The sequence below is a fragment of the Pinus tabuliformis genome, chromosome 2_1 (genome assembly GCF_031772625.1).
Source record: "Pinus tabuliformis cultivar Carrire ecotype Pingquan chromosome 2_1, CPIR1, whole genome shotgun sequence".
NCBI lineage: Eukaryota > Viridiplantae > Streptophyta > Pinopsida > Pinales > Pinaceae > Pinus > Pinus tabuliformis.
Window position 1 is genome coordinate 126222656 of NC_142299.1, and position 12267 is coordinate 126234922.

Here is a 12267-nt window from a genome sequence, read left to right on the forward strand (position 1 = left end):
CGGTTTTAATCACCAGTAAATGGCCATTGTTCGGCCTCTGTATCATCTGGAATGATCTTCTGCTCCTTTTGGTATGCTCTGTGAAGAAAACGGATCATTTTTGTGCCTTTTCGGGCTTCCTGGGCCCGCATGGTGAGAAGATTCCTTAAAGATTCCCTGAAGATTCTCCATTTCGGCCTAGAAAATCCTGCGATGGCACAAATCGCTCATCAAAAACTGCCTCAGAATTAGATTCCGGGGCTTCGAAGTGCGACTTTTGTGCCTCTGCGCCCAAAAAAGTGCTGATGACGTCAGCATGACGTCAACATTGTACGGCGGGTGATGTCAGCATGACGTCAGCAGGGCGACGTGGCGGGATGACGTCAGCATGACGTCATCACGTACGGACGATGACGTGGCAGGTACGGTGGCAGGGACACGTGGCAGTGACGTGGCAGGAGGCCACGCAGGCAGGTGACTCATCGGGCGACTAGACAAGGGGTGACGTAAGCAGGGACTGTGCAGGGGGTGACGTGGGGTATGACGTCATAGGGCGGTAAGCGGTTTTCTGGCGCACCGCTTATGGGAAAAGGTGGTTTCAGGGAAGGGGGCTCCGCCACGCCCCAGAGCCTGACGCGTGGCGGGAGTACGGCGGCAAAACCGTCGAACTCTCGGACGTTAAAGCTCGGACGCGTCGGAGATGGGGATGCCCGCCAGCCGTTGATCTATGGGGCGGGCGATCCAATGGTTGGCGGCGATCGCGAGGTGTCGACGGGTTAGCGGGTGGGAATATTCGCAGGAATATTCCAAATTTGATACGTGCGGCAGACGGATTTTAGACTTAGGTTTAGTGGGTTATGGGGTTTAATAAAGGGTGCATTAATGTATTTACAGCCGGACTTAGGGATATGAGTGAAATATGGGTTTTTGACATGCGGGGTTAATATATTATGCACAGAACGAGGGAAAAAGGTGCAAAAAGTGGGTTTTTGAAGGTTCTTAGGGGTTTTTGGTTTAGGGAAGAGGTTATTATTCTGACCAGATGTCAGAGTAATCCCTGGACACGGATGGGCTAAAAACAATCCCAGATGGACTGTGATTTCCCTGACTTAGTAAAAATATGGCTATATTGCCAGGGAGGGGATATTTACATAGGGGAGTTTTATATACATGATTTAAAATAGGGAACAGGGAAAATTGTTAGGGAGTTATGTAATAAAGTTAATAGTTAATATGGAGATGAAAAGAAGGCGCTAAGGTGTGAGACCTCAGGCTTTGCTGGGGAAAAGAAGGCTCACAAACACTGAGTGAGCAATCCTTGAGTGAAGCAGATCTTCACCATGGCACATGTCATGGAAATGATGAAACTGAGAGGCTCAAACAGATCTTGACCTCTTGGGGGATGTTAGTAAGTGACTTTGGGGTGATGAGAAGAAGGGAGAGGTTAGTGAATTCCAGCCTGAGTACCTACAACTGAAAAACTACCTCAAACCGAAAAATTGATTGCTTATCAAAATTGGAACACAGCAGTGGCACTTAGACTAGCACACTCTTATGGACACTTCTTTGGCCATCTGTAGCAAATATGGAGCATTGCAGCATGCATAGTACGACATATTTGGCATGTAAAAATGTCGATCATGAAAGATGATTAACCTGCTGCAGCAGGAGGCTAACAGTGGCTCCACTTGGGGATGGCTTTTCCTTGTGAAAAGCCAAGAACAGCAGGTCAGACTGCCTTGTATTCAATTGTTGTTGTGTTCTGCAAATTTCCCTTGGCTGGCTGCCTTATTGATCCTACCTACCTACCTACCCTAACCAGTACTTACTTTGCTGTTAGGTGAAGTGAAATAGCCAATGCAGCCACTTAAGCAATAATAACATGAGTGGGCTTTGTTGCTTGTGCTTGCTAGTGCGACCAACTGAGATTTTTCAATTTGTTATGGCTTTGTCAATCTTTGAGAAGATCAGGAAGCTACTGACCTCCTTTGCGGTGTTTAAATACTGTAAAAAACTGTCCTGCAACATATATATACAATTTCTAGGCTGAATTAAAGGACTGTACAACGGTTGAGGATTTCTACCATGCCTTGGAGTCGGGAGATCATCGACAACTCGATACTGAGCCTTGCAGCCTGTTAATGGTGAAGAGCACTGATCTCTTTCATCATTCTGCCTACCAGCGGATAGGTCATTCAGAACTTGCAGAGGTGCTTGTAATTTATTACAATCTGGCTCGAATAGGACTTGACTGATCTGTGCAGGCTGCTGGTCTTCTTCTTCTTTGAACAACTCAGATGGCTGAAAACAAAGAGGCAGGGGATCCACTTGGATCATTTGGTCATATGCTGCTGCTTCTGGGTTCTCCTCAATCTGATATTCAATGGCTCTTTGGGGCTGCAAAACTAGAGGCAATACCTTTGGAACAATATCTTGATTAACCTCCAGACGGTCAATAGAAACACGCGGTGACACTTGATCATATACAACATGATAGTTATCCTTGATAGATTGAAAAGATTCAAAACAAAAGGGTAAAGTTCCTTCATTGAAATCAACACACTCTGCATTTTCTTCCTTTTCTTCATAGCTGAGATGGGCATGCTGATCTTTGGGTTCAGGTTGCTGAACCTGAACACTGCTTCCTGCCAAAATAGGATCTGATTCCTCTGCAAGGCTGATTTGGTCGTTAGGCTCATAATCATCATCATACAGATCATATTTGGGCAGACAGTTGAAAGAAGAGAAGCTATATATTCACACAGTATATCAGGAGACTGCTCCATCATGTATGACTGGATGAATAGGTCATCTATTTTGTGGCAGGTTTGTTCGTCAATGTCACTACTTTCCTGTTGCGAAACAGATCTGTTCTGGTGCTCTGAACATTCCACTTTCATTGTGATTAGCTGCATCATTTCCTCTGTCTTTTGTAACACACTATGAAATCTTTCTTCTTGCTTTGCTTTGCGCTGTTCTTTCCTCCTTCTTAGATTTGCCTCCACGTCCACAGCTATGTCCTGCATCTGTTTCAAAGTGGACGGGAATCTTTCTCTCAAACAGAATTCCATCTCTGTGTCAAATGCTCTAGGATATTGCAATAGAGCTAGATCAAGGGGAGGTCTTATATTTAAAGGCATGGACTGATAAACTTGATTGAATCTGTCTGAAAACTGTTGAACAGATTCATCTGGATGCCTTTCTAAATGATTGTATTCTTCGATGAGCACAAAGAGATTACCTCTGATCATCCATCTATCAAGGAAAATCTTGGCACACTGCTGAAACTTAGAGATGCTCGCCTCAGGCAACGCTTTAAACCAAGTCCTAGCTTCGCTTTGCAAAGAAAGGGCAAATAGTCTAAGACTGACATCTTCATCTTTCACTTCAAATGTATTAAGATAATCTTCAAAATCCTGGATATGTTTCTGGGCAGTAATACCATTCTCTCCATCAAATCTAGGGAGATATTCAGGATGATTTTCCGGCAGAGGAGCAAGCACAGGGGGCAAAATGAGCGGCTTATATCTTTCAGGAACTTTATGAGGCACGGGGGTATGTACAGGAACTAGAAGACTGGGCTCTATTTTTGGTTCCTCCTTAGCTGTATGATGATCTTAAACAGCATTTGAAAGCTGCTGCTCTGACTTGCAAGGAGGCTTTTCAACAACCTTTTCCAAAGGAAAAACACAAAAATGTGACATAAAATCGTTTTTAAAGTACAATATGCACAACAAAATCTGGTGCAAGAGAAAGAACATGATCTCTTGGATGATAGTCCAAGTCAAGAGCCTGATCTACTTATATAATTCCTTCGTGTTCATTTCGCCAGCGGAGTCTTTATTATGAGGATGATGTGGAGTCACCAGGTGGATGAATCAACCTTGAAGTGCCTGATCTCTGTCCACCGTCACAGATCAAAGCCGAACATAAAAAGCCCTAAAGAAAAGGAACACTTTCTCCAGAAAACGAGGCGAACTGGTCAAAATTGAGGATTTACACTAATAAACACATGATTCACTCCCCAGTGGAGTCGCCATTATGTTATCACTCAGGTTGTCCCTTTTGACTCCTAAAGGGATACGGCCGAGGTAACCACAAACCAACTTTGGACTGCAGGCCCTAGCCTACCTGCAGTTAGAGAGGGCTCTCTCTTTATGATTTAGCTTTTTTGAAAAGGGATGATTTTAGGCTAGATATGATGCACAGGGGTTTTGATTGAGTTTTGGTGGGAAAACTGACACTTTCAGGTAGAGAGGCAGAGTATAGTCTGAATCTTTCAAGCCATTGGGCGTGGAGTCGAGGAGGGGAACTGCTGTTTACTTTCTTAATAACAGTGAGGGAACATGGAGCAAGATAGCTGAGCTTGACGCAATTTTCAGGTTTAAGGGATGAACTGAATGCTAAAGAAAGAGAGGCAGTTAAGAATCTCTCCAACAGATTAGCAGAGAAAATAACAGGGCGCTACCTAGGGGCAGTTAAGAATCCCTAGATAATTGGCCAACACAGGTGAATTGGGGTAAACATGAGCCGGGAGGAATTCAATGTTCATAACCAATTCTTTTAGAGGAAAACATCAAGAAACAGTAGAGATTGAGCATAGAGAGTATTTAAACTAATTCTAGGTTATTCATTTTTTCTGCTATTTAGATAATGGCAAACACATAAACAGAGATAAGAGGCACTTATTGCTTCAGGCTGCAGCGTAGCAATTCCATCTTCAACTCTTCAAAACATTCATCAACAATAGACAGTTCACTCTCCAAGCTTTAAGCAATCTTTGATTACAGAAAAATTCAGGTATACACAGCGAGTCTCTAGTGAAAATTTTCAATTAACCAACCCTTAGAACTATACAAAGGGTGGTATATATAGGGCAAAAACTCTCTGCAGAGTTCCTTTATTACATCTTGACCTAATTAGGTCATAAAAAATGACTACTTAACCTAATCCTATCTAGAAATAAATGCAAAAAATATCTCGGGCCGTGCTCAGGGCTGCTATATCAAAACTGAATAAATGATGCTGTCCTTGGTGGCTTGCTGCAGTGTTTTCTGCAATAAATGAGTATGGGTTTCTGCTTTCTTGCTGTCCTGGTGCTTTGAATGCCTTGATGGTGATTTGAAGGCAAGGATGGGCTGATGCTTATTGATTTGACTTTTTGGGGACTTCATCAATGTTCAGGTGCCTCGAGCCCCTGAAAAATCTTGACTGATACTCTCTGGCGTCTTTTCTTCCACTGATACTCTCTGGCGTCTTTTCTTCCACTGATACTCTTTGACAAAATCTGGACTGCCGATCTGATGTGCTGCGGGTCTAATCACCAGTAAATGGCCGCTGTTCGGCCTCTGTATCATCTGGAATGATCTTCTGCTCCTTTTGGTATGCTCTGTGAAGAAAACAGATCATTTTTGCGCCTTTTCGGGCTTCCTGGGGCCGCATGGTGAGAAGATTCCTTAAAGATTCCTTGAAGATTCTCCATTTCGGCCTAGAAAATCCTGCGATGAGCGATTTGCATTAGTCGCTCATCAAAAACTGCCTCAGAATTAGATTCCGGGGCTCCGAAGTGCGACTTTTGCACCTCTGCGCCCAAAAAAGTGCTGATGACGTCAACATTGTACGACGGGTGACATCAGCATGACGTCAGCAGGGCGACGTGGCGGGATGACGTCAGCATGACATCATCACGTACGAACGATGATGTGGCAGGTACGGTGGCGGGGACACGTGGCAGTGACGTGGCAGGAGGCCACGCAGGCAGGTGACTCATCGGGTGACTGGACAAGGGGTGACGTAAGCAGGGACTGTGCAGGGGGTGACGTGGGGTATGACGTCACAGGGCGGTAAGCGGTTTTGTGGCGCACCGCTTATGGGCAAAGGTGGTTTCGGGGAAGGGGGCTCCGCCACGCCCCAGAGCCTGACGCGTGGCGGGAGTACGGCGGCAAAACCGCCGAACTCCCGGACGTTAAAGCCCGGGCGCGTCGGGGATGGGGATGCCCGCCAGCCGTTGATCTGTGGGGCGGGCAATCCAACGGTTGGCGGTGATCGCGAGGTGTCGGCAGGTTAGCGGGTGGGAATATTCGCAGGAATATTCCAAATTTGATACGCGTGGCAGACGGTTTTTAGACTTAGGTTTAGTGGGTTATGGGGTTTAATAAAGGGTGCATTAATGTATTTACAGCTGGACTTAGGGATATGAGTGAAATATGGGTTTTTGACATGCGGGGTTAATATATTATGCACAGAACGAGGGAAAAAGGTGCAAAAAATGGGTTTTTGAAGGTTCTTAGGGGTTTTTAGTTTAGGGAAGAGGTTATTATTCTGACCAGATGTCAGAGTAATCCCTAGACACGGATGGGCTAAAAACAGTCCCAGATGGACTGTGATTTCCCTGACTTAGTAAAAATATGGCTATATTGCCAGGGAGGGGGTATTTACATAGGGGAGTTTTATATACATGATTTAAAATAGGGAACGGGGAAAATTGTTAGGGAGTTATGTAATAAAGTTAATAGTTAATATGGAGATGAAAAGAAGGCGCTAAGGTGTGAGACCTCAGGCTTTGCTGGGGAAAAGAAGGCTCACAAACACTGAGTGAGCAATCCTTGAGTGAAGCAGATCTTCACCATGGCACATGTCATGGAAATGATGAAACTGAGAGGCTCAAGAAGATCTTGACCTCTTGGGGGATGTTAGTAAGTGACTTTGGGGTGATGAGAAGAAGGGAGAGGTTAGTGAATTCTAGCCTGAGTACCTCCAACTGAAAAACTGCCTCAAACCGAAAAATGGATTGCTTATCAAAATTGGAACACAACAGTGGCACTTAGACTAGCACACTCTTATGGACACTTCTTTGGCCATCTGTAGCAAATATGGAGCATTGCAGCATGCATAGTACGACATATTTTGCATGTAAAAATGTCGATCATGAAAGATGATTAACCTGCTGCAGCAGGAGGCTAACACCCTTCAGACTCCTGCTCTGCATCGAATGAAGGAGCTCTTGTGCAGTGCCAATAGCTTCGTCGATCTGGCGGTGCTGAAGGAAAGTGAACTGTTCAGGGGATATATGTGTCGAAAGGATGGGCTTAAGCCTGTTCACAAGGATTTTGGCCATGATCTTATATAAGCAGTTACAGAGCGAGATGGGCCTGAAGTCATTGGAAGAGGTCGGCTTGTCGGATTTGGGGATGAGGGCTATGAAAGTGGCTTTGATGGCCGAGGGGATCTTTCCTGAGCGGTTGCAGTGGTTAATAACCTTGAGGAGGTCCTGGCCCAGAAGATCAAAAAAAGCAAGGTAGAATTCGATGGTCCATCCGTCAGGTCCCGGGCTTTTGTCTTTTTGGAATCCTCGAATAGTGGCTTCAAGCTCCCCTAATGAAACCTCCTTGATGAGTTCTTCAGCATCCTCATCATCCACAAACCTGGGGAAGAGCTCGGCAACTCGCATGATCTCTAGCAGATTGGCTTCCCTCGGGGCCATATATATGTTCCTGAAGTGTGAGGTGGCTAATGAGGCTAGTTCTCTGGAGTTGTGAACTTGTTGTCCCCGGTCATTTTGCAACTCCCAGATAGTGTTGATCGATTTCCAACCATTAGCAAAGCGGTGGAAAAATTTTGTGTTATCATCCCCTTCCCTAATCCAGATTGCTCTGCTTCTTAATCTCCAACTTGCCTCTCTGTCTCTGAGGATTTGGGTTCTCTGATTGATCAGGGTTCCATACTTGGCTTTCTGTTCCAGGGAGTTGAAAGTTCCATCCGACTGTGAATCAAGATCAGCAATTGCTTGCTCTGCTTGGGAGATTATTAAGTCATCATGTTCCCTCTTTTTGTGAGCCCAATCTCTGGATAGCACCTTTATTTCAGTGAGGTTTTTTATAAAGCAATTGGCTGGATCCTCCTCCTCAGGGATTGGGTGTGATTTCCAGAAGTCGGATATTAGTTTGATATAGGAGGGGTCCCGGAGCCAAGTGGAGTTGAACTTGAAGGGAGCTTTTTGCTTCTGTTGTTTTTCTCCAATTTCTAGAAAAATAGGTCTATGATCCGACATGCCTCCACTGCCAACCCATTGCCTGGATCTTGGGTGACTGTTGTGAAAGGCCTCCTTGATAATAAAGCGATCTAGTCTCCTGGCCAAGCTTTGGTCGCCCGACCGGTTGTTCCTCCAGGTATGCTGAATCTTGGCCGAGGGGATGTCGATCCAGTGGTGGACCTCAAGCAGCTGCTCGAAAAGATCAGAGAGTGGGTCAATCTGCGCCATATGTCCCCAGGATTCTGAGAAACCCATAGAGAAATTTAGGTCTCCCCCTAGAATTATATTCCCACTTAGGAGGAGGTGGGAGCTAAGGATCTTTCGCCAAAAAATTTCTCTGCTGTGACATGGTCCATAAACATTTATGATTCTTAGCTCTTCCTCCAGCTCCTTGGAGTATATGTCCGCCCCGAAGAAACCCTCACCACCCCATATGTTCTTCAGGTTAATCGAGTGGTTCTTGAACCTAATTGCAATGCCCCTAGAGCGGCCTGAGACATCAATAGCATGGAAAGACCAATCATGCATCCAAGAGCAGAGGATGGAAGTGGCCGAATCCGCTTTGCAAAGGGTTTCTTGTAAAAATATAATGTCAACCATCTCGGATAGAAGGGGTCGCTTCAGGGCTAGCTTTTTCTCGGGGTTGGCCATCCCTCTGCAATTGAAGGACAAAAGCTTCATGGAGGGGGGGGCGAAGGGTGTCCTTTGCTCTAAGAACCCTTTCAATGGTGTGTTGTTTGCCCTGGATCACTTCGTCCCCAGCTTGTTCTTTTGGCTTGTGTATGTTAGAGGGTCGACCTCTACCCTGCTTGGGCGAGAGGATGGATGGGGAAGTGTCCAATCCTATGGTGTCCGGCTCTTTCTGCTTTGCAGTTGAGCGGGTGGAGTACCTCAGAGTGGAGTTTACTGAGGGAGAGGGCGATTGAAGGGGACGGGACTAGACGGAGGAGAGGGGGCAGGTGGTAAAGAAAGTCGATGGCTGCGGGAGAGGGCAGGTCATATAGAGATGGTGAGATTTCGAGGGGGGAAAGGGCGGGTAGGAGCCCATCACCAGGTCAAGAGCCGATGGGGATGAGGGGCTGGGAATCAAGACTGGAGGGGGCAAGTGGGAGGATAGAGATAAACAAGAAGAAGCAAGATGCAATGCAGAGACAACTGGGGGAAGAGACATACCCGATGAAAAGACGACTCCCTTTGCTGCCCTTGAGCGCGTCAGTGGAGGAGATGGAGGCCTGATCGGGATTTTGCCCTGCTTTTTTTCAGAGGTGCAAGTAGCGCTTCCACTGTGTCTGAGGTCTTGATATATTCCGCCCTTGGTGCTGTCGCGGCCGGAGGAGCTGGGGGTCCCGCTGAAGTGGGTTGGTCCTGCATTATGGATTCCTGCTGAGACTTTTTGAGGAGGGGGCAATCTTTGTAGAGGTGACCCACTTGATGGCATCTCCTACATCGATAAGGGATTCCTTCATAGTCTAGCTTCTGCTTCCTCGAGAATGATTTCCACTGTATAGTGATGTGTTCCTGCAGGCCTCCTCTCGTGTCTAGGTGGACTAGAATCCTGGCATATGCCATCATCCCTGTCGCGATATAAGATTTGTCTGATTCCATGAAAGTGCCCAGCGAGTTTCCAATTCTCATGAAAATGTCCTCGGACCAGTACTGAAGTGGCAAGCCCGAGAGTCTTACCCAGACAGGCCCAACCCCGATTTGTTCAATCTCCAGGTCGAAGAGGGGTGTCCATCTTTTAAGAAGTACTAGTGCTTTTTCGAAGTGCCAAAAGGATGACAGTACCCAGCTCGTGTGGTCAGCCCTTGCGAACCTCAACGCAAACCAGCCTCGCACGAATGTTTGGACAGAGGGGATTTCCGCCAAGTATTGGCCCCAAATTTCCATTGCCCAGGTCTTCAGTTTTTTCGCTGAGTAATATCTGCCCCGGATGCGCCCCACAAGAACTCTGCCCACTAAATCCATCGCGTGTCCCCACTGGATGTCTTCTTCTAGCCTCTGAATGATGTCCTCAGGTCTGGATTCAAAGCATCGATGTTTCTTCGTCGAGCGGGAGGACATACGGCTAGGGTTTGTAGATGCCCTAGATCCAACAGGTGCATCGACCCGGGGGGGAGAGGGATCGACAGGGGGGGGGGGTAGCCTTTGGGAGGGGGGGTGTCACGCCCCTACACCTGCGGTAGTCTTCCAACCGCTTGTAGCAAGGTGCGGCACCACCGAACGCGTTCTTTTCACCAATACTAACATTCGTGGACTACACCTACTTTCACATTAACATACTTAGCTTGTTTTTCGCAACTAAGTAAAGCAATTATCCTTTATACTTAATGAAGCCCATACTCATTCATTATCAGCATGCAATTAAATCGAGAACAACAATTGCAACAAGTATAAAGGGGAGGGGCAACTCCCCGTAACGTGAGTCTGCCCGAAAATATATTATATCAGTTTTTCAATAATACAATCATCAAGTATACTTGGCAAAACTCCAAGTCTATACTTAGAATATTTTACAATCAAGGCATAGAACAACCTTTTACAATCATGTGCACCCTTGCACAAAGAGAAGTGCTCACCCGAGCCACTTATACCTCTCCACCAAGTCCTGCACAAACAACTTGAACCTCGGCACGCTTGCCTACACTCCAACCGGCACAAGAACTCCAAATCTGCACTCAAGATAACCTACGCATGAGGTATGCGTAGTCCTTTACCCCTCTTGTGCAGATTTTACCTCTGCTCCTTATGCGTAGAAGAGAATGTGTGATTCGATGGTGAACAAATGAGCTTAAAGCTCCATCCATCTATACCAACATCAATGTGGGATTACATGGGGGTGTGCAGCCCCATGGCCGACCCCACAACCACCCATAATACATGCTCATACGCATTATTAACATGTCGGCTTTCATATTTTAACATCGCATATAAATGCCTTCCTCCAACACTTAGTCGCGTTTAAGTGTCGCACATATAACATCACATTCCAACGTCGCATTTCTGTCGTATGTAATGTCACACCCATGTCACATTATCGTCGCACTTCGTGGTTCAACGCGCCCGCGCGCCCGCCCGTGCTCTTGCCCGCGCCCGTGCACGATCGTCCGCCGGCGCCCGTCGCACCAATGTCCGGAGGTCCTTACATCCTCCTCCACCTGAAATAATTGTCGTCCTCGACAACATACCATCCTGGTAGCCATCCACCAAGATCATCACTCAACTGTGATGTGAACTCCTCTTCGCAAGGCAAACATCCTTGCAACATATGTAGAGACTCTTCTCCACTATGTCCTGGCTTAATGAACAACTGCCACTAAGCTCACCATACCAAAGTATGTACCTCCACGGTATGCTCTCCATCAGATATCATCTCGATCCATGATTACTGACCTCTTGTCTTCATCATGTGTCCCCTCCATGTAGTCTCCCTGTCAAATGCCAACACATATGTGTCACCATGTCTCGACTAATGCCAAAATATCTCTGCACATTGGTACCCCTCATGACTCGAACTAGTCGGGTGATCAGTCCAACCATACACCCAAACCATAAGAATGCACATCCTTATGTCATCACAAGTCTTCCCCTGACTTCTGCTACATCTCGGATTCATCAAGTATCTATCAATCATCCCATGCTCAGGTCCATGGAAACTCCATCCTATCTGCAACATGCTCCATATAACCAACCTGATGTCCATGACTCTAGCTACCCATGATGTCTAACCCATGTAGACTCCATCTCAACCTCTGGCCATCTGCATCCAAGTCTGCATCTATCATAAAGAAGCCTCCTCCAAGGCCCCTTGTAAAGTTGATGTGGTTCCTCCCTACCAAGGCCTCCACACCAACCTTCCTCCAAGGTTATCTATAGAGAAAGGAAGGCCAGGAAGTTTCCTCCCTGACTCTCATCCACGCATGTGTCAGATTGATGTTGTGTCCTCAAGTATCTATGCACAACCTCAATCTCCTCACATGTACATCAAAGCTCACCTAGCTTGTCCTTTGTCAACTGAAAGTCATATATGCCCATAGCATATCTACAAAATTCCACTATCCCAGCAGGATCTCTACCTCCATAATCCTCATCAACCACTGCCTTTGAAGTAGCACTCGGGCTCCCTTCATTTGCAACTCCATTGTGAAGATCATCAGTAGAAGATGCTCCCAATAAGTGTCTCCATGTTCATGAGGTTTTCTTCTCACTTCCTTCATTCTTCTTTCCAGCTCTTGCAACGAAGTCAACAAGCTTCC

General features: G+C 46.4%; 1 protein-coding gene across 1 annotated transcript; it reads right to left on the reverse strand.

Annotated features, from left to right (window-relative positions):
- Positions 1–9223: 9223 nt before the first annotated feature.
- On the reverse strand, positions 9224–9979 carry LOC149199096 (uncharacterized). Its single transcript, XM_089400457.1, has one exon. It carries the CDS (start codon positions 9977–9979, stop codon positions 9224–9226), a length of 756 nt encoding a protein of 251 aa, XP_089256583.1.
- Between the last annotated feature and the right edge of the window lie 2288 nt (positions 9980–12267).